This window comes from Salmo salar, chromosome ssa08 (genome assembly GCF_905237065.1).
Source record: "Salmo salar chromosome ssa08, Ssal_v3.1, whole genome shotgun sequence".
NCBI lineage: Eukaryota > Metazoa > Chordata > Actinopteri > Salmoniformes > Salmonidae > Salmo > Salmo salar.
Genome location: NC_059449.1, coordinates 11700672 through 11726570, shown reverse-complemented (window position 1 = coordinate 11726570; position 25899 = coordinate 11700672). Strand labels below are relative to the sequence as shown.

The window sequence follows — 25899 nt, the reverse complement described above, 5'->3', positions numbered from 1 at the left end:
ATGCTTTTCCAACAGTCTTAAAAGGAGTTCTCACATATGCTGAGCACTTGTTGGCTGCTTTTCCTTCACTCTGCGGTCCAACTCATCCCAAACCATCTCACTTGGGTTAAGGTTGGGTGATTGTGGGGGTCAGGTCATCTGATGCAGCACTCAATCACTCTCCTTCTTGGTCAAATAGCCCTTACACAGCTTGGAGGTGTGTTTTGGGTAATTGTCCTGTTGAAAAACAAATGATAGTCCCACTAAGCCCAAACTAGATGGGATGGCGTATCGCTGCAGAATGCTGTGGTAGCCATGCTGGTTAAGTGTACCTTGAATAAAAAAATAAAATAGTTAAAAAAAATTATAATAAAATCAGCGACAGTGTCACCAGCAAAGCAAGCCACACCATCACACCACCTCCTCCATGCTTCACGGTGGGAACCACACATGCAGATTATCCGTTCACCTACTCTGCGTCTCACGAAGACACGGCGGTTGTAACCAAAAATCAAAAATTTGGACTCAAATGTCCATTGCTCGTGTTTCTTGGCCCAAGCAAGTCTCGTCTTCTTATTGGTGTCCTTTAGTAGTGGTTTCTTTGCAGCGATTCTACCATGAAGGCCTGATTGACACAGTCTCCTCTGAACAGTTGATGCTGAGATGTGTCTGTTACTTGAACTCTGAAGCATTTATTTGGGCTACAATTTCTGAGGCTGGTAACTCTAATGAACTTATCCTCTGCAGCAAAGGTAATTCTGGGTCTTCCTTTCCTGTGGCGGTCCTCATGAAAGCCAGTTTCATCGTTGCGCTTGATGGTTTTTGCAACTGCACTTGAAGAAACTTTAAAAGTTCTTGACATTTTCCGGAATTGACGGACCTTCAGGTCTTAAAATTCTTGCCATAATATGGACTTGGTCTTTTACCAAATAGGGCCATCTTCTGTATACCACCCTGACCTTGTCGTCACAACACAACTGATTGGCTCAAACACATTAAGAAGGAAAGAAATTCCACAAATTAACAAGGCACACCTATTCATTGAAATGCATTCCAGGTGACTACCTCATGAAGTTGGTTGAGAGAATGTGAAGCGTGTGCAAAGCTGTCATCAAGGCAAAGGGTGGCTACTTTGAAGAATCTCAAATATATTTTGATTTGTTTTACACTTTTTTGGTTACTACATGATTCCACATGCCATTTCATAGTTTTGATTTCTTCACTATTATTCTAATGTAGAAAATAGTAAAAATATAGACAAACAATCAAGATGTGCTTTAAGTGTAGATTCATCTTTATTTTAACGGTTTTGTCAAAATTATTGTATGAACCATTTAGGAATTACAACCATTTTTATACATAAATTGGACAAACTAACAATCAAATGAGTTAATACTTGGTTGCAAATCCTTTGCAGTCAATGACTGCCTGAAGTCTGCTTCGAGTCAATGTCCCTCTCCACTGTGAAGCGCCGTCCAATGAATTTTGAAGCATTTGGCTGAATCTGAGCAGAAAATGTAGCCCTAAACACTTCAGAATTCATCCTGCTGCTTTTGTCAGCAGTCCCATCAATAAATACAAGGGAAGCAGCCATATATGCCCACGCCATAACACGACCTCCACCATACTTCACAGATGAGGTGGTATACTTCGGATCATGAACAGTTCCTGCCCTTCTCCATACACTTCTAATCATTCTGGTACAAGTTGATCTTTGTCTCATCTGTCCATAGGATGTGGTTCCAGAAATGTACAGGTTTTTTTTTTTAGATGTTTTTTGGCAAACTCTAATATGGTCTTCCTGTTTGAGGCTTACCAATGGTTTACATCTTGTGGTAAACCCTCTGTATTTACTCTGATGAACTTTCTCTTGAATGTTGACTGACACATACGTCTACCTCCTGGAGGGTGTTCATGGTCACGCCAACTGTTGTGAAGGGGATTTTCTTCACCAGGGAAATTATTATTCTGTCATCCACCACAGTTGTTTTTCTGTGGTCTTCTGAGCCTTTTGGTGTTCCTGAGCTCACCAGTGTGTTCTTTCTTTCTAAGAATGTACCAAATAGTTGATTTGGCCACACCTAATGTTTCTCTCTGATGGGTTTGTTTGGATTTTTCAGCCTAATGACGTCTTCCTTCACTGGCAGTGACAGCTCCTTTGGACTTCATATTGAGGGTTAACAGCAACCGATTCCAAATGCCACACTTGAAATCAACTCTAGACCTTTTATCTGCTTACCTGTAAATAAACTAATGGGGGAATAACACACCTGGCCATGGAACAGCTGAGCAGCCAATTGTCCAATTACTTGGACAAAAATGGAGGGACCACATATAAAAAGTGCTGTAATTCCTACACTGTTCACCCGATTTGGATGAAAATACCCTCAAATTAAAGCTCATATTCATTCAACTCCAATATGCTATGGTAGACAGCTAAAATAATAATATTGTCAATGTCCAAATATTTATCGACCTGACTGTATATATTTTTGTATTTCACCCCCTTTTTCTCCCCAATTACAATCTGGTCTCGTCGCTGCAACTCCCCAACGGGCTCGGGGAGGCGAAGGTCGAGTCATGCGTCCTCCGAAACCTGACCCACCCAACCGCACTTCTAAACACACGCCCCCTTAACCTGGAAGCCAGCCACAGGCTGGGGGTCATACTCCAGGCGCCTGGCCCGCCACAAGGAGTCACTAGAGCGCGATGAGCCAAGTAAAGCCCCCACGGCTAAACCCGGACGACACTGGGCCAATTGTGTGCCACCCTATGGGACTCCCGATCACAGCCGATTGGGATACAGCCCGGGATCGAACCCGGGTCTGTAGTGACATCTCTAGCACTGCGATGCAGTGCCTTAGACTGCTGTGCCACTCGGTAGGCCCATCTCTTACAAAGTAGTGCGCTGGGCCTTTACTAGTATTAGTAGACCTGTATTAGCAGACCGATGTAGCAGTCTGTAGCGCGGGCAGACGTCTAGATCGTCGGCAAAAAAAAAGAAAAACAAACATTGCAGCACCCACACACATCTTGCCTCTAACTAAACACCTGTCAGGACTACAATTCCCATGGATTAATTTATTACTACAATTCCCTCCACTAAACTAAACATCCTGTAGAACTACAACTCCCTCCCCTCACATGGGCTGAATTAACATAACGCGCACCAGAACTACAATCCCCTCCACTCATCTGACTTCCCTCAACACCCTGCAGATTAGAACTCCAACTCCCTGCAGTGCACTGACCTGGGCTGAGACCCACCTCCCGGACCAGGACGGGGTTGCAGGCGCAGAAGCGGTGGGAGAACTTGGTGATGAGCGTCTCTAGATATTCGCCCCTCTCCTCTGGGGCGTGGATGTGTCTGAAGAAGTCCCTCAGTGCATTGGGCAGGAACTGGTTACTGAAGTTGTGCAGCGTGACCAGCTCGTCCAACACATCTCTCCTGCAATTAGAGACAATCCAATAAGAATTTGAGAAAAGCCCAGTGAGAATTTGAGAAAAGCCCAGTGAGAATTCGATGAAGAAAACCCACCTCTCATCTAGGTATACCCTCAGCATCTTCCAGTTGAGCGTGCGAGTGCAGAAGATGAACTTGGCCAGGTCCTTGGGGTGGTCCACCAGTATGCCTTTGGACATGAAGTAACTGATACCCTATTGGAGAGAGAGAGTGGATCAACATGAAACACACACAGAGAAAGAGGGATTAGAGGGGGAGAGTAGAGAGAAGAGACCCAGACAGCACCATCTCAGTCCATCACACAGTGGGGCTATCACATGCCCTTTAAGTGGCTGGCCATAGTGAGCCTAATCCACTTAGCGATACACAGACAGACCAAATAACGCCATTAGAATGTTCCACAGATTCTAGGGAACCAGGCTTTGACCTGCAGTGACCTCCAAGGCTGTGATGTCTTTCAGAATGCATGCATCAGCAGTAAACAAGTCATTTAGCTGGTAGTCATTTGTCTTCAGGGTGGGCTGAAGTGTGGTGGGTGTGATGTGTACTTACTATTTCTAAATCATCATTTTTTTGTGGTATTCATAGGCTGATCTATGCAGAACCAATAACATACAGAGAAAAAAAGCTAATTGGCCCGTATACATCTAGCCAAATCTTATAAGGAACAATTTTCCGGAAACAGATTAAGCCGGCTTTATCTATGTCCGGGAAACCGAGTATTTCAGTGGGGAAGCGATGCTTTATAAAAGGAGAACGAGGCATTGGGGATAAAGGTAAAAAAGTGATGACTTACCTCCTGATGGTTAGCGTTGAATGTCAGACTGCCTTCATCTAGCATCATGTAGAGTCTTCTATATGAGAAGCCATAGGGAAGCCTTCGATTGTAGATGGAACAGTGACCCCATGTGGACTTACACAAACTAGGACACAGCCAGAGAGAGACAGAGAGAGACCAAACAAGTCAGGGAACAAGCGAGCGACATAGAAAAAGGGAGGACTGCAATTAGAAACATGATCACCCAATCAACTCTTTGAACCATTAAAAAAAGCACATTGTCACACAGAACCTGGTAAATGTTATACCTACTTGTGGCAAGCACCATTTGAATGATTTGTGGACAATTAAAAACATAGATGAATCTGTAATGGCATATCAGGTCCTGTCCTGCAGCACACTTCTCATTGGCCGCATTCACACGGGGAGCCCAATTCTGATATTTTCGCCAATAATTGGTCTTTTGACCAACAACATCAGAACTTATCACATTTTTTAAAGCTTATCTTATTTGGTCAAAATACCAATTAGCGACATTATTTTGTAATTATTCAGTCTGAACGCCCTCTAACTGTACTCACCCCTGCCTCCCTTCCACAGACCCTGTCAGTCTACTACTTACCCCTGCCTCCCTTCCACAGACCCTGTCAGTCTACTACTCACCCCTGCCTCCCTTCCACAGACCCTGTCAGTCTACTACTCACCCCTGCCTCCCTTCCACAGACCCTGTCAGTCTACTACTCACCCCTGCCTCCCTTCCACAGACCCTGTCAGTCTACTACTTACCCCTGCCTCCCTTCCACAGACCCTGTCAGTCTACTACTCACCCCTGCCTCCCTTCCACAGACCCTGTCAGTCTACTACTCACCCCTGCCTCCCTTCCACAGACCCTGTCAGTCTACTACTTACCCCTGCCTCCCTTCCACAGACCCTGTCAGTCTACTACTCACCCCTGCCTCCCTTCCACAGACCCTGTCAGTCTACTACTTACCCCTGCCTCCCTTCCACAGACCCTGTCAGTCTACTACTCACCCCTGCCTCCCTTCCACAGACCCTGTCAGTCTACTACTTACCCCTGCCTCCCTTCCACAGACCCTGTCAGTCTACTACTCACCCCTGCCTCCCTTCCACAGACCCTGTCAGTCTACTACTCACCCCTGCCTCCCTTCCACAGACCCTGTCAGTCTACTACTCACCCCTGCCTCCCTTCCACAGACCCTGTCAGTCTACTACTTACCCCTGCCTCCCTTCCACAGACCCTGTCAGTCTACTACTCACCCCTGCCTCCCTTCCACAGACCCTGTCAGTCTACTACTTACCCCTGCCTCCCTTCCACAGACCCTGTCAGTCTACTACTCACCCCTGCCAGAGGTACTCGTCGTGGCCCAGGTCCTGCCACACGCAGGATGCCAGACAGAGGTCTGTAGCGTTCAGGTAGGACAGGATGGTGATGCTGAGCTCTGGAGGAAGCATCTCCAGGTCTATGAAACCCTGCTGCCCCTTCCCCCGGCGGGCACGCAGCAGCTGGTAGATGTCTGCCCCTTGGCAGTGCTGGGGGTGGCGCCGCGGGTGGGGGTGAGGTGGCAGGTCGCCCACCCCGGGGGAGGGGGGAGCCTGGCCTGGGTTAGCCCCCATCTCCATCCCCAAGTCCCGGGGATCTCCGTCAAGGCCTGGTCCAGCGTCCCAGTGCTCTCCGTACTCCTGCTGCAGCTGCTGGTTCCTGGCCACCCTCCACAGCCCCTGACCCATCTGCAGGATCTGGTGCATAGGCAAGACAACACAGGCAGCACAGCCTGCATGCGTCACATAGGGAATAGGTTCCCTCAGGAGGAATATCAAACAGAAGTAGCTCAGTGGTCTAGTTACTAGGCATTAAAGTCAGAGCCTGATTCCTCTCTAGGTTTCTTCCTAGGTTCCTGCCATTCTAGGGAGTTTTTCCTGTGCACCATCGTGCTACCTTGTTTAAATGTTTGGGAAACTGGATTACTTCCTGGTTACTTTTGTCACTGGCATGGCAACAGCTGATGGTAGGCATATCTATCTTGGAGTTACCGTGCTATGCTGAGTCACTGAAGGGCTCAGCGATTGTCACAAAATAGAGAAACATCCGTGACGGGTCAATTTAATCTGGACTCAGACCCTAGCTGTTTGTCCGCATAAACATTTCAATGATTGCTTTGATTTGATTAGGCTAATGTGTGCGAGATGACACATGAAAGCAGAGGCAATTGCTTCCTGAAAGTGCTCTCTGGAACAGTTTCTAAGGGTTCGAGGAGGATTCTAATATGACTTTGCACAACAAGCCATTTCGAAATACACTGAACAAAAATATAAATGCAACAATTACCGATTTTACAGAGTTACAGTTCATAATGAAATTAGTCAAATTTAAATAAATAAATGAGGCCCTAATCTATGGATTTCACATGATTGGGTAGCAGCGCAGCCATCGGTGGGCTTGGGAGGGCACAGGCCCACCCACTGGGGAGCCAGGCCAGGCCAATCAGAATATGTTTTTCCCACAAAAGGGCTTTATTACAGACAGAAATACTCCTAAGTTTCGATCCCGCAGGTGAAGAATCCTGGATGTGGAGGTCCTGGGCTGGCATTGTTACACGTGGTCTGCGGTTGTGAGGCCGGATGGACGTACTGCCAAATTCTCTAAAACGACATTGGAGGCGGCTTATGGTACAGAAATTAACATTAAATTCTCTGACAACAACTCTGGTGGATATTCCTGCAGTCAGCATGCCAATTGCACGCTCCCTCAAAACTTGAGAAATCGGTGTCATTGTGTTGTGACAAAACTGCACATTTTAGAATGGCCTTTTATTGTCCCAAGCACAAGGTGCACCTGTGTAATGATCATGCTGTTTAATCATATTCTTGACATGGCACACCGGTCAGGTGGATGGATTATCTTGGAAAATGATAAATGCTCACTAACAGGGATGTAAACGAATTTGTGCACAAAATGTAAGAGAAATAAGCTTTTTGTGCCTATGGAAAATGTCTGGGATCTTTTATTTCAGCTCATGAAACATGGGACCAACAATTTACATGTTGCATTTATATTTTGGTTCAGTGTAGTTACTATATGCATCAAGCCTCCCATCTCCATCTTTACCCTTATAATCCTTTAGCCAGGAAAGACTATCTTACCCCTTCCATTTTTAGCCATCTAAACCGTTACCCCTTCAAACAGGAGACAGTGCAACTGAGGCAAGGCCTAAACCATGTAGCCTGCTATCATTTACCCTCTATCATGCCAGCTATGGCCCCATTTTTCCTCCATGAAAAAAACCCTATCCACAACACAGATCGACGTGGTATTACATTATAAACCAGAAGTAGCCTCAGTTAACCCGCTAGGTGACATGCATTCAACTCTCTCCGACTCCCCTGTCAGTCAGTCTCAGTGAGTGGGTTTGTAGCTTCATTTCTAATTCTTGTGTTTTTTGTCACACGTTTGTTTCCCCTTTTTTCTTATTTAACTTGCATTGTTCGGAAAGAGCTTGTGAGTAAGCATTTCACTGTAAGGTCTACACCTGTTGTAGTTGGCACATGACAAATAAAAAGTCAGACAGTTCACACTACAGGCACTCTCTTCTCTCTTGTAATAGCATCTTAGAACGGTTCAGAGCTGAATCATAGCCTGGTCCCAGATTTGTTTGTTCCAGCTTGCCAACTCCTGTAGTGATTGTTAAGACAGCACAAACACATCTGGGATTAAGCTAGAATCATCCATCCCTGTCACTACAGCTTAATCTCAATTCCAGCCTATTTAACCTAACACTCGGAATTCCTCACATGTTCTCAATTCTTTGTTCCCCCATGTGATGCGGGCATGCTCCTAGGCTGCTTGCTGCTACATTGCTGCAATGCCATTGCACTTGTTATTCAGCATTCCCTGCTTGCTGCGGGAGCATCAAGACGGTAGGCTACTCAAACACTGGGGAATGTCTTAAAGCTACAATATGTGACTTTTTAGGCAAGCTGACCAAATTCGAAGAAATGTGTGTTCTAGATATGTCAGTCTCATTGAAAGCAAGTCTAAAAAAAAGTGGTAGTTATGTTCTTTGTAAGCTATGCCCATGATACACGTTATGTTTATTTTTTTGCATCTTTTACTTTTGTACACAAGCTTCAAACAGCTGAAAATACACTCTTTTTGGATACGGAAAACATATTTCACAGCGTTTTAGATGGTACAATGATTCTCTACACTGACTGATTATTTTGTCACAAACTGAAATTAGGCAAACTAACAACATTTTTGCAACCAGGAAAAGGCAGAGCTATTTCGGCATATTGCATCTTTAAAGTTGACATGAGTCTACTGGTTACATGGTGAGAGGGTTACTGTAGGTCATAGATGTTTCTAGACATGTAGGCCAAGACTAGGTCTAGATACATAGCCTAAACTGTATGGATTAGGTCAACTGACCTAAGGGTGTATTTGTTCAAATGTGGATTGATGTCTTACTGTCATACTTATGACGGCCTAGCTTGCGAGTCAATTATTTTAAGTATTTTCTGAACAAATAATTCAGTAGATAAAAATAAAAACTTGCACTCATTTAAAAGGAGAGAAAGCACAGTGCATGGTGTGATCACATTGGCTGAATTGATGTATTGCGAATGCACAGGACAGGCATATGGTTGGTCTAAATTGGTAGTTGGTTCATGAGGTGGGGCATTCAAATTAGTTGGGTTTGGGGGTGTTTTAACTGAATCTGGTGGTTGCAAGCATATCATTTGTTTCAAATGAGCAACTATCTACAGTGGGTTTTGACTTACTCGTGATGGAAAAAACAGGTGGTAGCCTACCTGTACATGTGTGTACGGAGAATGTTGTACCCAATGGTCTGTGTACAGTCAATAAAGTGACGCAGCATACAGATTCTGAGAAATCATTCCGATCAGCCGCCTACTGAATGTACAATCTTTAACAAACTAATGCAAACGTTATGCTAGTGAGAAGGACATTCATACATACCTGTAGTCATGTAATAATAACTGTCTCTTGGTAAACAGAGGGACCATACTCTGTCAAGCACTAGAGTTATGTGCCCCATCGTCTGTTGACGTTTGCCTAATTCAGTAATTGGATAAACTGTCATACAAAGTCAGACAGTAGTGGGCTGGAAACATGTTCAGTGTCTTGCTGTAAACAACATCAAACTTGAAGTTATGTTCTGCAGCTGATATATAATAATTTCACTATCAAGCTAGATTGACCTAAAGCCCTCGCCTTTCTTCAATATAATTATACAAGCCAACCAGCCATTGGGGAGGATCGTCTGGTCGATGACAGTCCATCGTAACCAGCGCCACCTACCTGAATTGTATGGAAGACTTTACCGCCGCCGCGACGTATATACAGTCCAGAACGTAAACAACTTTGGTGGGAATAGTTGTGGGTCTCCTATCGACAACGAGATGCTCCCATTTCCGTTAAATGCTGTCCAAAAAGACCCACTCTCGTCGCTGTTGTAGAGAAAAACTGCTCACAAAGTGACAACAGGCCTAATCTGCCCCATCACTCAATATGGGGCTTCTTCAACTCCTCCTTTCGCCCTCCTCTTTTCACACGCACTGTTGTCTGGTTTGACGTTTCGCGTGTTATTGGTGGAAATGACGTAGCTATAACTGAGTAAATCCATCTAACGATTGTGAATGGTACTTAACTATGATATATACAATATTTCTTTTTTTGGTTTAAAAAAAAAGTATTATTCTAGTAAAAAGGTCGGCCTACACAGAGCAGTCTAACGAAAAAATCTGCAGTGCATTGCTTTGTTTCTTCTAACACATTAAAGGTAGCTAACCAGAATAATTATGTTTTCCTTTCAACTACAGACAGTAAAGACGACGTTTTACATGTATTTTAGTTAGTTCAGCTTGTTTCATAAATCCTCGTCAGTTTACCATCGACATTAAAACTAGAAGTCTACAAACAAAACTTTTAACGCCATCTAGCTATGAATGTGCTCTTATGAATCTTCCTTCTAGTTTTTCTGATTCACTTATCATGGCAACCAATCGCGGCAATTATGTTATTTACCCGGGCAAAACAAACTAAATACATGTCCAGCTAGATAGCTAATTTGGCTAGCACTTCTACTCAAATATAAGGTAATTTATTATATTTTGTGTTATGGAATGTTTCAGTAGCTGCAACAACGTGTCACCTCAACAAAATCTAACGTTAGCCTATAACATAGCAAGTAACATAACTTGCTGGCAAGCTGTGTTGGTAGCTAGCCAACACGTACATAGCTATATCGTTTATGTTAGTTAGCGTTTTATTCATTCGTTGTAAAAGAGTTCATGGAAGAATTGTTGCGGTAACGTTACCTGTCTGTCATTTGAATCTTCAAGGTCCACAATGATGTCAACCGGTGATTTGAAAGGATGTCTTCGGAAGCTGGACGCTCAACTACGCGCATTGAAGTACCCAAGAGAGGTCGACTATAATGGGTATGTTAGCTAGGTCATGGATAAAAAATGGTGCCAGTTCCAACTAAAAAATTGTGCCACGTTCCCAAATGTTTTGAGGGAAGGAGCCAGTTTACAGAATCTGTCGGCACCTGTGTTGTGGTTGTTCAGTTGATGGCCACATGATGGCTCTACTATTCAGTCTCTTAGGTGCAGTGCAGGAGATGTATGCACGTTTGTCTCACTTTTACTTGCTTACGTTGGAGAAATACATCCCTCATATATTCGTCCATTCTGATATATAGTGAGCTCCAAACGTATTGGGGCGGTGACCATTTTGTTGTTGTTTGGCTCTGTACTCCAGCACCTGATTTGATCATCAGGTATTCCAAGACTGGTGAACAGTGGGTTGACACTTTGGATTTGAAATGATACAATGATTGAGTTTAAAGTGCAGACTGTCAGCTTTAATTTGAGGGTATGAACCGTTTAAAAATGACAACACTTTTTGTACATAGTCCCTCCATTTTTGCTGTCATTATTAGATAGATCTGAATGAATCGTGAATAATGATGAGTGAGGAAGTTAGATGCACAAATATCATACACCCCCAAATGCTAATCTCCCCTGTTATTATAATGGGAGAGGTTAGTATGTCTTGGGGTATGATATTTGTGAGTCTAACTTTCTCACTCATCATTATTTACGATTCATTCAGGACTATCTGTAATCATTGTAGCATCCACATGAATGTATAAGTGTTTAGAAGCATATTATATTCTTACTTACAGTAAAAGTGACTCCAAAATGACACGATACATTATTTACCATTCATTTCTATTGAGCACAAAATAATCTGAAACACAACCAAAACACACAGCAAATGCATCCAACAAGTTTGTAGAGTCACACGCTTGACGTAATCATTGTGTGCTAGGAATATGGGATCAAATACTGAACTTTTGACTACTTTAATACACACAAGTTAATTTGTCTCAATACTTTTGGTCCTCTAAAATGGGGGTCTATATTAAAATACCCTCAAATTAAAGCTGACAGTCTGCATTTTAAATTCATAGTCAAATCCTAAGTATTGGACTACAGAGCCAAAACAACAACAAATGTGTCACTGTCCCAATACTTTTGGAGCTCACTGTATACAGTATACATGGAGTATACCAAACATTAAGAACACCTTCCTAATAATGATTTGCCCTCAGAGCCTCAATTCATCGTGGCATGACTCTACAAGGTGTCAAGCGTTTCACAGGACTGCTGGCCCATGTTGACTCCAATGCTTCCCACAGTTTTTTTCAAGTTGGCTGGATGTCCTTTGGGTGGAGGACCTGTCTTGATACACACAGGAAACTGTTGAGTGTGGAAAAACCCAGCAGTGTTGCAGCCCTTAAAACCTGTTAGGGCTAGGGGGCAGTATTTACACGGCCGGATAAAAAACGTACCCGATTTAATCTGGTTATTACTACTGGCCAGAAACTAGAATATGCATATAATTATTGGCTTTGGATAGAAAACACCCTACAGTTTCTAAAACTGTTTGAATGGTGTCTGTGAGTATAACAGAACTCATATGGCAGGCAAAAACCTGAGAAGTATCTGTACAGGAGGTGCCCTCTCTGACCATTCCTTGGGCTTCTTGACTCTTTTTATTGAAAACTTAGGATCTTTGCTGTAACGTGACACTTCCTACGGCTCCCATAGGCTCTCAGAACCCGGGAAATAGCTGAATGATGTCGAGGCAGCCCCTGGCTGAAAAACATTAGCGCCTTTGGTAAGTGGTCTATCAGAGGACAATGAGACTGAGGCACGAGGCGACCCCATGTTTTTATTTTCTCTCTTTGTACTAAAACACAGATTCCCGGTCGGAAAATTATCGCTTTTTTACGAGAAAAATGGCATAAAAATTGATTTTAAACAGCGGTTGACATGCTTCGAAGTACGGTAATGGAATATTTAGAATTTTTTTGTCACGAAACGCGTCGGGCGCGTCACCCTTCTTTACACTTCGGATAGTGTCTTGAACGCACGAACAAAACAGAGGATATTTGAACATAACTATGGATTATTTTGAACCAAACCAACATTTGTTATTGAAGTAGAAGTCCTGGGAGTGCATTCTGGCGAAGAACAGCAAAGGTAATAACATTTTTCTTATAGTAAATCTGACTTTGGTGAGGGCTAAACTTGGTGGGTGTCTAAATGGCTAGCCCTGTGATGCCGGGCTATCTACTTAGGATATTGCAAAATGTGCTTTCACCGAAAAGCTATTTTAAAATCGGACATAGCGAGTGCATAGAGGAGTTCTGTATCTATAATTCTTAAAATAATTGTTATGTTTTTTGTGAACGTTTATCGTGAGTAATTTAGTAAATTCACCGGAAGTTAGCGGGGGGTATGCTAGTTCTGAACGTCACATGCTAATGTAAAAAGCTGGTTTTTGATATAAATATGAACTTGATTGAACAAAACATGCATGTATTGTATAACATAATGTCCTAGGCGTGTCATCTGATGAACATCATCAAAGGTTAGTGCTGCATTTAGCTGTGGTTTGGGTTTATGTGACATTATATGCTAGCTTGAAAAATGGGTGTCTGATTATTTCTGGCTGGGTACTCTGCTGACATAATCTAATGTTTTGCTTTCATTGTAAAGCCTTTTTGAAATCGGACAGTGTGGTTAGATTAACGAGAGTCTTGTCTTTAAAATGGTGTAAAATAGTCATATGTTTGAGAAATTTAAGTAATAGCATTTCTAAGGTATTTGAATAACGCGCCACAGGATTCCACTGGCTGTTACGTAGGTGGGACGATTTTGTCCCACCTTCCCTAGATAGGTTAACAAAAACTGGTGCGCCTGGCACCTACTAACATACCCCGTTAAAAGGAACTGAAATATGTTGTCTTGTCTATTCACCTTCTGAATGACAAAAATACACAATCCATGACTCAATTGTCTCAAGGCTTAAAAATCCTTCTTTAACCGGTCTCCTCCCCCTCATCTACACTGATTGAAGTTGATTTAACAAGTGACATCAATAAGGGATCATAGCTTTCACCTGGATTCACTTGGTCAATCTATGTCATGGAAAGAGCAGGTGTTCTGTTTTGTATACTCAGTGTGTGTAATGCATACATGCATACATTGCCTTTGGAAAGTATTCAGATCCCTTGACTTTTTCTACATTTTGTTACGTTACAGCCTTATACTAAAATTGATTATAAATTGTTTCCCCCCCCTCAAATCTACACACAATACCCCATAATTTATAATAAAATAAATAATAATTACATTTACATAAGTATTCAGACCCTTTACTCAGTACCTTGTTGAAGAACCTTTGGCAGCAATTACAGCCTCAAGTCTTCTTGGCTATGATGCTACAAGTTTGGCTATGATGCTACAAGACACACCTGTATTTGGGGAGTTTCTCCCATTCTTCTCTGCAGATCCTCTCAAGCTTTGTCAGGTTGGATGGGGAGCTTCACTCCACAGCTATTTTCAGGTTTCTCCAGGGATGTTCGATTGGGTTCAAGCCTGGGCTCTGGCTGGGCCATTCAAGGACATTCAGAGACTCGTCCCGAAGCCACTCTTGTGTTGTCTTCGCTGTATGCTTAGGGTAGTTTTCTTGTTGGAAGATGAACCCTCGCCCCAGTCTGAGGTCCTGAGCGCTTTGGAGCAGGTTTTCATCAAGGATCTTTCTGTACTTTGCTTCATTCATCTTTGCCTCGATCCTGACTAGTCTCCCAGTCCCTGCAGATGAAAAACATCCCCACAGCATGATGCTGCCACCGCCATGCTTCACCGTAGGGATGGTGCCATGTTTCCTCCAGACGTGACGCTTGGCATTTAGGCCAAAGTGTTCAATCTTGGTTTCATCAGATCAGAGAATCTTGTTTCTCATGGTCTGAGAGTCTTTAGGTGCCTTTTGGAAAACTCCAAGCGGGCTGTCATGTCTTTTACTGATGAGGGGCTTCCGTCTGGCCACTCTACCATAAAGGCCTGATTTGGTGGAGTGCTGCAGAGATGGTTGTCCTTCTGGAAGGTTCTCCCATCTCCACAGAGGAACTCTGGAGCTCTGTTAGAGTGACCATCAGGTTCTTGGTCACCTCCCTGACCAAGGCCCTTCTCCACAGATTGCTCAGTTTGGCTTGGCGGCCAGCTCTAGGAAGAGTCTTGGTGATTCCAAACTTCTTCCATTTAAGAATGATGGAGGCCATTGTGTTCTTGTGGACCTTAAATGCTGCAGACATTTTTTTTGGTACCCTTCCCCAGATCTGTGCCTTGACACAATCCTGTCTCGGAGTTCTAAGGAAAATTCCTTCGACCTCATCGCTTCGTTTTTGCTCTGACATGCACTGTCAACTGTGGGACCATATATAGACAGGTGTGTGCCTTTCCAAATCATGTCCAATCAATTGAATTTACCACAGGTGGACTTCAGTCAAGTTGTAGAAACATCTCAAGGATGATCAATGGAAACAGGATGCACCTGCGCTCAATTTCAAGTCTCATAGCATAAGGTCTGAATACTTACAGTATGTAAATAAGGTATTTCTGTTTTTTATTTTGAATACATTTGCAAACATTTCTACATTTTGCTTTGTCATTATGAGGTATTGTGTGTAGATTGCTGAGGAAAATGTTTTATTTAATCAATTTTGTAATAAGGCTGTAACGTAACAATGTGGAAAAAGTCAAGGGGTCTGAATCCTTTCCGAAGGCACTGTACATACTCACTCACCAGGCAGTTTATTAGCTACACCCATCTAGTACTGGGTCGGAACCCCCTTTGCCTCCAGAATACACTGAATTCTTCGGGGCATGGATTCTACAAGTCGGAAACGTTACACATTGATGTTGGTACATGCTGACGCGATGGTGTCATGCTGTTGCTGCAGATTGGACGGCGGTACACCACTGTAACCATCCTGTACTGTTGACACCAGGCAGGGTCCATAGACTCTGCCATCAGTATGACGCAACATCCCATCTGGTTTGGCCTTAGTAGGACTATCATTTGTTTTTCAACAAGACAATAACCCAAAACACCTCCAAGCTGTGTAAGGGCTATTTGACCAAGAAGGAGAGTGATGGAGTGCTGCATCATGTGAGCTGGCCTCCACAATCACCCGACCTCAACCCAATTGAGATGGTTTGGGTTGAGTTGGACCGCAGAGTGACGGAAAAGCAGCCAACAAGTGCTCAGCATATGTGGGAACTCCTTCAAGACTGTTGGAAAAGCATTCCAGGTGAAGCTGGTTGAGAGAATGCCAAGAGTGTGCAAAGCTGTCCTCAAGGCAAAGGGTGGCTACATTTACATTTACATTACATTTTTAAGTCATTTAGCAGATGCTCTTATCCAGAGCGACTTACAAATTGGTGCATTCACCTTATGATATCCAGTGGAACAACCACTTTACAATAGTGCATCTAAATCTTTTAGGGGGGTTAGAAGGATTACTTTATCCTATCCTAGGTATTCCTTAAAGAGGTGGGGTTTCAGGTGTCTCCGGAAGGTGGTGATTGACTCCGCTGTCTTGGCGTCGTGAGGGAGCTTGTTCCACCATTGGGGTGCCAGAGCAGCGAACAGTTTTGAATGGGCTGAGCGGGAACTGTGCTTCCTCAGAGGTAGGGGGGCCAGCAGGCCAGAGGTGGATGAACGCAGTGCCCTTGTTTGGGTGTAGGGCCTGATCAGAGCCTGAAGGTATGGAGGTGCCGTTCCCTTCACAGCTCCGTAGGCAATCACCATGGTCTTGTAGCGGATGCGAGCTTCAACTGGAAGCCAGTGGAGAGAGCGGAGGAGCGGGGTGACGTGAGAGAACTTGGGAAGGTTGAACACCAGACGGGCTGCGGCGTTCTGGATGAGTTGTAGGGGTTTAATGGCACAGGCAGGGAGCCCAGCCAACAGCGAGTTGCAGTAATCCAGACGGGAGATGACAAGTGCCTGGATTAGGACCTGTGCCACTTCCTGTGTGAGGCAGGGTCGTACTCTGCGAATGTTGTAGAGCATGAACCTACAGGATCGGGTCACCGCCTTGATGTTAGTGGAGAACGACAGGGTGTTGTCCAGGATCACGCCAAGGTTCTTAGCACTCTGGGAGGAGGACACAAGGGAGTTGTCAACCGTGATGGCGAGATCATGGAACGGGCAGTCCTTCACTACTAGTCCTTCGGCTACTTTGAAGAATCTCAAATATAAAATATATTTTGATTAAACACTTTCTTTTTTGGGGGGGGGGGTTACTACATGATTCCATATGTGTTATGTCATAATTTTGATGTCTTCACTATTATTCTACAAATATTCTAAATATTAACCATCCATGCAGTATCTAAGAATATTTTGTGTAGATGACACCTTGAAGGAGAGGCAGGTGTGCATATGGTAGCATTTCTCATGATTTAACATTTTGTTCCACCATGAGCCTAATTTCCGATGATCCCGTTGTTATGATGAGCATATCTGACCAGCTCTTTATCCAGGTTGTGGGGTCACTGATTTCTATGGCGTTTGTCCATTACACTCAGTATTTGGCTTGAAAGTGCCAACACATTGCAAGTGTGATGATATATGGAACTTGTGATGAATTAAGAATGAGAATTTGGGCTAGAATGAATATTATCAACAGTCTGTATGATGTTCTTGCGTGCTATAGGCAAACCTGCTCTGTAGTGTAGGATAAAATCACGAGACTGTGTCCCATATGGGACCCTATTCCCCAGATAGTGCTCTACTCTTGCGTGCTATAGGCTCTGTTTAAACTAATTTTGCACTATATAGGGTGCTATTTGCGACGAAGACTAAATGATTTGGCTGGAAGACAGACTAAACATCTGTAGTCCTATAAACATCCAGATTGGGGCTGAAGCCACGGTGACAGTTCATGGTCTGGGTCTGTTTTGAAGTCTCCGGCAGGCGGTAGAGGGGGTTGTACGGAGCCCTGCCCGACTATAACTCGGTTTGTAAACATGCTTTACATTAACCAGCTGTGGGTTCCCCTCTGACGAGGACCCCAGTCTGCACATCCGATGAGCAGGGATTCCTTTTGAAGCGAAGAGCATCAAACATAATATGCTTGTGGGGGATTTTAAAAATGATGTGGCTCAAATACAATTTTCTGTGGACGTGAGACAATTTAAATCAGGAGACAAAGGTTGGCCACTTTTTTTGAAATGTATATACACTGCTCAAAAAAATAAAGGGAACACTTAAACAACACAATGTAACTCCAAGTCAATCACACTTCTGTGAAATCAAACTGTCCACTTAGGAAGCAACACTGATTGACAATAAATGTCACATGCTGTTGTGCAAATGGAATAGACAACAGATGGAAATTATAGGCAATTAGCAAGACACCCCCAATAAAGGAGTGGTTCTGCAGGTGGGGACCACAGACCACTTCTCAGTTCCGATGCTTCCTGGCTGATGTTTTGGTCACTTTTGAATGCTGGCGGTGCTTTCACTCTAGTGGTAGCATGAGACGGAGTCTACAACCCACACAAGTGGCTCAGGTAGTGCAGCTCATCCAGGATGGCACATCAATGTCCAGAGCATGGAGGCGCTACCAGGAGACAGGCCAGTACATCAGGAGATGTGGAGGAGGCCGTAGGAGGGCAACAACCCAGCAGCAGGACCGCTACCTCCGCCTTTGTGCAAGGAGGAGCAGGAGAAGCACTGCCAGAGCCCTGCAAAATGACCTCCAGCAGGCCACAAATGTGCATGTGTCTGCTCAAACGGTCAGAAACAGACTCCATGAGGGTGGTATGAGGGCCCGACGTCCACAGGTGGGGGTTGTGCTTACAGCCCAACACCGTGCAGGACGTTTTGGCATTTGCCAGAGAACACCAAGATTGGCAAATTCGCCACTGGCGCCCTGTGCTCTTCACAGATGAAAGCAGGTTCACACTGAGCACGTGACAGACGTGACAGAGTCTGGAGACGCCGTGGAGAACGTTCTGCTGCCTGCAACATCCTCCAGCATGACCGGTTTGGCGGTGGGTCAGTCATGGGGTGGCATTTCTTTGGGGGGCCGCACAGCCCTCCATGTGCTCGCCAGAGGTAGCCTGACTGCCATTAGGTACCGAGATGAGATCCTCAGACCCCTTGTGAGACCATATGCTGGTGCGGTTGGCCCTGGGTTCCTCCTAATGCAAGACAATGCTAGACCTCATGTGGCTGGAGTGTGTCAGCAGTTCCTGCAAGAGGAAGGCATTGATGCTATGGACTGGCCCGCCCGTTCCCCAGACCTGATTCCAATTGAGGACATCTGGGACATCATGTCTCGCTCCATCCACCAACGCACGTTGCACCACAGACTGTCCAGGAGTTGGCGGATGCTTTAGTCCAGGTCTGGGAGGAGATCCCTCAGGAGACCATCCGCCACCTCATCAGGAGCATGCCCAGGATTTGTAGGGAGGTCATACAGGCACGTGGAGGCCACACACACTACTGAGCCTCATTTTTTACTTGTTTTAAGGACATTACATCAAAGTTGGATCAGCCTGTAGTGTGGTTTTCCACTTTTAATTTTGAGTGTGACTCCAAATCCAGACCTCCATGGGTTGATAAATTGGATTTCCATTGATTATTTTTGTTTGATTTTGTTGTCAGCACATTCAACTATGTAAAGAAAAAAGTATTTAATAAGATTATTTATTTCATTCAGATCTAGGATGTGTTGTTTAAGTGTTCCCTTTATTTTTTTGAGCAGTATATTTTACTAGTTTTTATTAAACTCGTTTGGGTTCCATTGATGTCAAAATGTGTGTTGGGCTGCGTTTAGACGGGCTGCGTTTAGACGGGCAGCTCAATTCTCATTTTTTCCACTAACTGGTCTTTTGACCAATCACATCAGGTCTTTATCAGAGCTGATCTGATTGGTCAAAAAAACATTTTTTTGTTGAAAACTCGGTCTACCTGTCTGAACAGAGGATTATTGTCATATTTTTAGGTCTAAATGATACTAATACATATGAAAACAGTAGTACACATTGTAAAACACAATCTATGCTTTATCTCTACAGCTTGGCCAAAGGGGATCCTTCTGCCTTTCTCCCCATAGTGAGTTATGCATTCATCTCCTATTCACCACACCTTGCTGAACACCTGGTGGTCTTTGGAGTGGAACTCACTGGGAAGAACGACCTACGTTTTATCGACTGCATCTACAAGGTAAATCCACACATTGATTCTATTGTTCTTTAAAAAAAAATCTGTGAAGGGTAATAGTGTACAGTACCTGTCAAAAGTTTGGACACTTACTCATTCAAGGGTGTTTCTTTATTTGGACTATTTTCAACATTGTAGAATAATTGTGAAGACATCAAAACTATGAAATAACACACATGGAATCATGTAGTAACCAAAAAAGTGTTAAACAAATCAAAATATCTGAGATTCTTCTAGTAGCCACCCTTAGCCTTGATGATAGCTTTGCACACTCTTGACGTTCTCTCAGCCAGCTTCATGAGGAATGCTTTTCCAACAATCTTGGAGTTCCCACATATGCTGAGCACTTGTTGGCTGCTTTTCCTTCACTCTGCTGTCCAACTCTTCCCAAACCATCTCAGTTGGGTTGAGGTCGGGTGATATTCTGGAGGCCAGGTCATCTGATGCAGCACTCCATCACTCTCCTTCTTGGTCAAATAGCGCTTACACAACCTGGAGGTATGTTTTGGGTCATTGTCCTGTTGAAAAACAAATTATAGTCCCACTAAGCCCCAACCAGATGGAATGGCGTATCGCTGCAGAATGCTATGGTAGCCATGCTGGTTAAGTGTGCCTTGAATTCTAAATAAATCACAGACAGTGTCACCAGCAAAGCACCATCACACCTCCTCCTTCATGCTTCACGGTGGGAACCACACATCCGGAGATTATCCGTTCACCTACTCTGCGTCTCACAAACACACGGCGGTTGGAACCAAAAATCTCAAATTTGGACTCATCTGACCAAAGGACAGATTTCCACCGGTCTAATGTCCATTGCTTTTGTTTCTTGGCCCAAGCAAGTCTCTTCTTATTGGTGTCCTTTAGTAGTGTGTTTTTTACACCCTTTTCTTCTCCCCAATTTCGTGGTATCCAATTGTCCCATCGCTGCAACTCCCGTACGGGAGAGGCGATGGTCGAGAGCCGTGCGTCCTGCAAAACACAACCCAACCAAGCCGCACTGCTTCTTTGACACAATGCCCTCTTAACCCGGAAGCCAGCTGGTCTAATGTGTCGGCGGAAACACCGTACACCTGGTGTCAGCGTGCACTGCGCCCGGCCCGCCACAGGAGTCACTAGTGCACAATGGGACAAGGACGTCCTTGCTGGCCAAACCCTCCCCTAACCCGGACGACACTGTTCCAATTGTGCGCCGCACCATGGGTCTCCCGGCTGCGACAGAGCCTGGACTCGAACCCAGAATCTCTAGTGGCACAGCTAGCACTGCGATGCAGTGCCTTAGACCACTGTGCCACTCGGGAGGCCCATGGCTGTTAACTCTAACTTATCCTCTGCAGCAGAGGTAATTCTGGGTCTTCCTTTCCTGTGGCGGTCCTCATGAGAGCCAGTTTCATCATAGTGCTTGATGGTTTTTGCGACTGCACTCGAAGAAACGTTCAAAGTTCTTCAAATTTTCCAGATTGACTGACCTTAAAGTAATGATGGACTGTCATTTCTCTTTGCTTACTTGAGCTGTTCTTGGCCTTTTATCAAATTGGGCTATCTTCTGTATACCAACCCTACCTTGTCACAACACAACTGATTGGCTCAAACGCATGCCAAGAGTGTGCAAAGCTGTCGTCAAGGCAAAGGGTAGCTACTTTGAAAAATGCAAAGTATAAAATCTACATTGGTTACTACATGATTCCATTTGTTATTTCATAGTTTTGATGTCTTGACTATTATTCTACAATGTAGAAAATAGTAAAAACGAAGAAAAACCCTTGAATGAGTAGGTGTGTCCGAACTTTTGACTGATACGGTAGGTTAACATGTTTCCGTGACGTAGCCTTAGTATTTAAGTATCATCATGCACAGTGGAGGGATTTTACTCCATAGGTCTCCATTAGTACGGTAGGAAGAAGACACAGAGCGTAATACTAGAACACTGTGTTCTAATGACTAACATCTTTCGTGATGAAATCATGTTTTTGAATGCATCCCCCCCTGCAGCAATCCCACATCTAGACCTACCCGTTTGAGAAACACATTGGCATCACTCCCAGTTGACTGTATTATCTCCCAGCCTTGTTCCTTCATGCCCTCCCTATGATTTAATAATGCTCTGTTCATTCACTGCGTGCTGGGATCTTTCCTGGGTCCTACTTTTCCAGTAGGCTCCCCACCACCGCTCTCCCCATACAGTGTCGTCTCCCTAACACAAAACAGTTTCTCCCAATAGCAGTTTCTCCCAATCCCCTCTAGATCCCCTCTCATACATCACAGTTATTATTGTAATGGTTCAAAATGGCAGTGTTTCCAGTTGTTTCCTCACAGATTTCCCCTGTAGAAGTAAAAGGTAGGCTACACGTGGGATTCCTTTTCATCCCTGTGGTGCTCAAATGACATGAATGGAGTCTTAAGGTACTCTAGGAATTCCATTCATTCTTATCTATGGGAAATGGTATAGGTCTCCACTGTCGGAATTCCTTTTTCCATGATATTGTGCTTGGTCAAGGCTAAGCCATTTCCGTCATTGCGCGTTCTAATATTACAGCTCCTCTCTCATCACAACCAACCGAGGACTTGGAAGGAATGACTTGTGTCATTTTTTTGTTGAGGCTGTACTGTAGCCTCTGTTAACCCTTCTGGTTCTGATAGCAGGGTTTTCACTGAGCAGGCCTTGATCTGCAGCATCTGTATTTAACACTCTGTTAGTGTTTCCTTCCAGCTGGCAACCAGTGGTCGGCAGCACAGTGTCCTTGAGCAATTATGTTTTCTAAAGGTACACATGAAATCCTGATTCCTGCGGTGAACACAGGAACTCCATGTTGGTCCAAGTTCTCATCTCGGATCAGAATCCCCTCTTCTGTTCTCTTAGCTCGCCTGCGGCCTCAGCACTATCTGCCTCTCACAGCATCGGTTCATTTTGGCGAGAGTGGAGAGGGAGACCGATAAGGAGAAGGAAGAGCGAGACCCTCTGTGCGATGGCCGGCGCCCAGTCACTGTTTCGCCTGGCTGGCACACACACAAAAATATGGGAGGCAGATTGGGCCGACACACCTGCAGCATTTCATACAGAAGACAGTGCAGAGAGGAGACAAGCCATTTGCTCTGCGCTATAGTCGGTGTAACAGGAAAGCACTCATTTAGCCCTCCTGACATACCTACTGCCATCTTTCCCTGAACTCATGTTAACTATAGTGAGTTTTACAATTATCAATAGAATGTTTGGATTTGTCATGTGTTCCAGCTCCTATTATTCCCTTTTCACGTGAATTAAGTGTATCGAGGCAAGGGATACATGTCATTTTTATGGAAGGGAAAACGAACTCCATATACTTTTTAAAAACGATTAAAACCAAATGGAAACTGTAGAAAATATAATGGACCTAGACTCATACTGTGTCCAGCTCAGTAAAAATTATTCAAATGAAACCTAGCCAGTCGGGTAGCATCAAATTTCAAAAGCATTGGATACAGGACAATTTCTTTGCACGTTTTGATGGCGACGAAATGAACACATTTTCAGTGCGACCCCCTGGACCTTCTTGAAGACCGAATGTGGCCCCCGGCGCAAAATGAGTTAAACCCCTGTACGAGATACTTTGCAACGTGATCTTCAATGACAATTCAATGAATATTGTTTTGATCTTTGCATTTCTTTACTGTTTGAATAAAAAAAAAACATGGTGTATTTTTGATTTGAAACAACTTTTCAACAGGGAGAATTCAGCCGTGTGTCATACTGTCTATTGTTCACCCACATCTAGGTACTGCGGGATCTCTTCCACTACAAACCCGTCCTGACCAAGCAGCAGTTCCTCCAGTTTGGCTTTGCAGAAAGAAAGACCTGCATCCTCTGTGATGTGATCGCCTTCGCCCTGCAGAAACACAAAGAGCTCAGCAAAGGCAACAAGGTCAGTCTGTCAGCTTTGACGAGCCTAGAGCAAAGAGTTTCATCAACAACGTGATAATGATGACACGGTATTCACGGTTCAATTAACTATTGCACCCTCATGATCAGACCATGTCTGTATTGTAATAGAAAATGTGTTCTCAATAGCCTACCTGGTAAAAGAAAAGGTATTGTATTGCATCTGTGTGTGTTGCAGCCGAAGCCGAGACCTCGTTTTCAGGCCTCGAGTTCAGACTCCAAAAGTGAGGCTCTTCCATTTCAGGCTGAAACGATGAACCCCATGGCCACCACAGTAAGTCTTTGCCAAGGACATGACAGTGTAGACCAACAGACCTGTTCAGCTCTCTACACTTTATCAAAGAGGCCTGAGCTTTCCTAGTTAAATAAAGGTAAAATGAGTACATGGCCCGGCCTTAACATGACTAGGTGAGATGGTTCTTTCCCACAGTTGTCCCTAAGCAGGCCACTAGTGGAGAGACACATTGGTGGTGACTCCTGGGTCTCCTCTAGTAGAACCTCAAATAATGAAGAGTCTGAGGAGGAGGAGGAGGAGGGGCTGGGACTGGAGGAGGTCCAGAACCAAGCCCCTACAGTCCCTCAAACAGTGAGTACCAGCATACTTCTCCACAATATAAGCAGACACACACACACACACACACACAGCCCTTCTCTCTGTAACACACAGCACCAAAGTGACACACACACACACACACACACTGACTGGATTGTGACCACCCTTCCAGGACCTGGTGGTGGAGGGGAGGCTGGCAGCGCTGGAGGCCCAGCTGCTGCAGGTCCAGACCAGGCTGGGGAGGCTCTCGGCCCTGGAGCAGAGGCTGGAGCTTCTAGAGAAGGCCTCGGCCGGGAGGATCACTATAGACAAGCACCAGTGGGAGAACCTGGAGAGCAGAGTGCTACTGCTGGAGACCAGACTGACCCTCTCCACAGCCACGGCCCAGGTAGGCTCTGTGTGTGTGTGTCCCTATCCACTGCAAAGGGATTATTGGATACTGTGTGTCTGCATGTGTGTCCGCCATGGCCCAGGTAGGAAGGGATCTCTACACCACATCTGTCTGATCTGGAGACGCTTCTAAAGAACTCTCCGTACCTCTATCCAATGACAAGTAGAAGCAGATGTTGAACTAATGATGTCAGTCCATTCCAGAATGTCTACTGCATCTCTGTTTGCTGGTTAAAGATGGAAAAATGTACAGCTTTAAAGGTCGTTTTTTTTCCCCTCTAGGAGTCGTCGTCACTTATCAATGGAGGTTGGAGTCATCACATGGCAGATAATGCAACAGAAGTCATGGGTTGGAACTGATTTTGACAGTAAAAGTATCTTAGTAGAGTATTGATGAGGCCATTGTATACAACAACTGAAATACAGTAATAGAAAGATCAAATTCCCACTGTGACACAGAAGTTAAACTGATGCTTACATACCCTTAGAGTCAAGACCCAGTCCTCCAGAGAGCCTCCTACACAACTCTGGCTGTGAGCGTCCTCAGTCCTCCACCCCTTCCGCTAGCTATCCCATCAGCCCCTGTGTGACAACGGCACCCCCAGAGGTAATGGCAGATATTACAAGTGTGTGTGTGTGTGTGTAATGGAAACATTAGAATACTTTTTGGGCTGGATTCAATCTGTAGTATCGTGAAAGATCCACGTTATAGGTCGATTTGAAATGTTAAAGGCAATGTTCGAGGAGACTTTATTCACGGTAAACTCTGCATATGCCGAGTCAATTGGAAATTACCTTCGAATTTTTACGCGGATCTTCCGCAATACGGATTAAATCAAGCCCTTTGTTTTTCATTCATTCTTGACTCATTTTCTATAGGAGAATATGAAAGAGAGATTGGAAAGGATAGCCAACATGTAAGTACTGTAGATCTATGTTGTATTCCCTCTAATGTTAACCAAGGCTAATACACAATCTATTGTATATAAAATAATACTGCATTTATGTTTAATTTCATTATTAACTTCGTTTTGTTCTTCTCCTTTGTTTTAGGATGAAAGACACTTCCAGCCTTTTAAGAAGTATGGAACCCTCAATGTAAATTCAGACTTTAAAAAAAAAGTATTTTTGTAATTGATCTCTGGATTAGTATGTGAGTGATGAATAAAGGTATCATGGATAAATA

General features: G+C 44.3%; 2 protein-coding genes across 7 annotated transcripts in view; one reads left to right on the top strand and one right to left on the bottom strand.

Moving 5' to 3' along the window:
* Positions 1-10703, bottom strand: part of LOC106610168 (F-box only protein 8) — a 15151-nt gene extending 4448 nt beyond the window's left edge. The window contains exons 1-5 of one of the 6 annotated variants that reach the window (XM_045722717.1): positions 10581-10703; positions 5581-5978; positions 4239-4365; positions 3518-3636; positions 3231-3427 (exon numbers count right to left, since the gene is read on the bottom strand). In XM_045722717.1, coding sequence (XP_045578673.1) covers positions 3231-3427; positions 3518-3636; positions 4239-4365; positions 5581-5969 — 832 coding nt within the window. In that variant the 5' untranslated portion in view covers positions 5970-5978; positions 10581-10703. Of the gene's footprint in view, positions 1-3230; positions 3428-3517; positions 3637-4238; positions 4366-5580; positions 6825-9219; positions 9846-10580 lie in introns of those variants that run through there. The other 5 variants (XM_045722712.1, XM_045722716.1, XM_045722714.1 and 2 more) reach the window with 5 other exon arrangements.
* cep44 (centrosomal protein 44) lies at positions 10247-25899 on the top strand. The gene is made up of 11 exons (XM_014209357.2): positions 10247-10358; positions 10605-10703; positions 19710-19857; positions 23607-23753; positions 23949-24044; positions 24201-24356; positions 24496-24711; positions 24996-25062; positions 25202-25320; positions 25593-25630; positions 25767-25899. Exons 2-11 carry the CDS (start codon positions 10612-10614, stop codon positions 25813-25815), a joined length of 1128 nt encoding a protein of 375 aa, XP_014064832.2. The 5' UTR covers positions 10247-10358; positions 10605-10611; the 3' UTR covers positions 25816-25899.

Bases quoted from the DNA above. Each gene is read 5' to 3' on its own strand.
- cep44 (XM_014209357.2), top strand. From the start codon at position 10,612: ATGATGTCAACCGGTGATTTGAAAGGATGTCTTCGGAAGCTGGACGCT. The intron at 19,858-23,606 runs GTAAATCCACAC...ACCCACATCTAG, and splicing joins TTATCGACTGCATCTACAAG to GTACTGCGGGATCTCTTCCA. The intron at 24,045-24,200 runs GTAAGTCTTTGC...TCTTTCCCACAG, and splicing joins TGAACCCCATGGCCACCACA to TTGTCCCTAAGCAGGCCACT.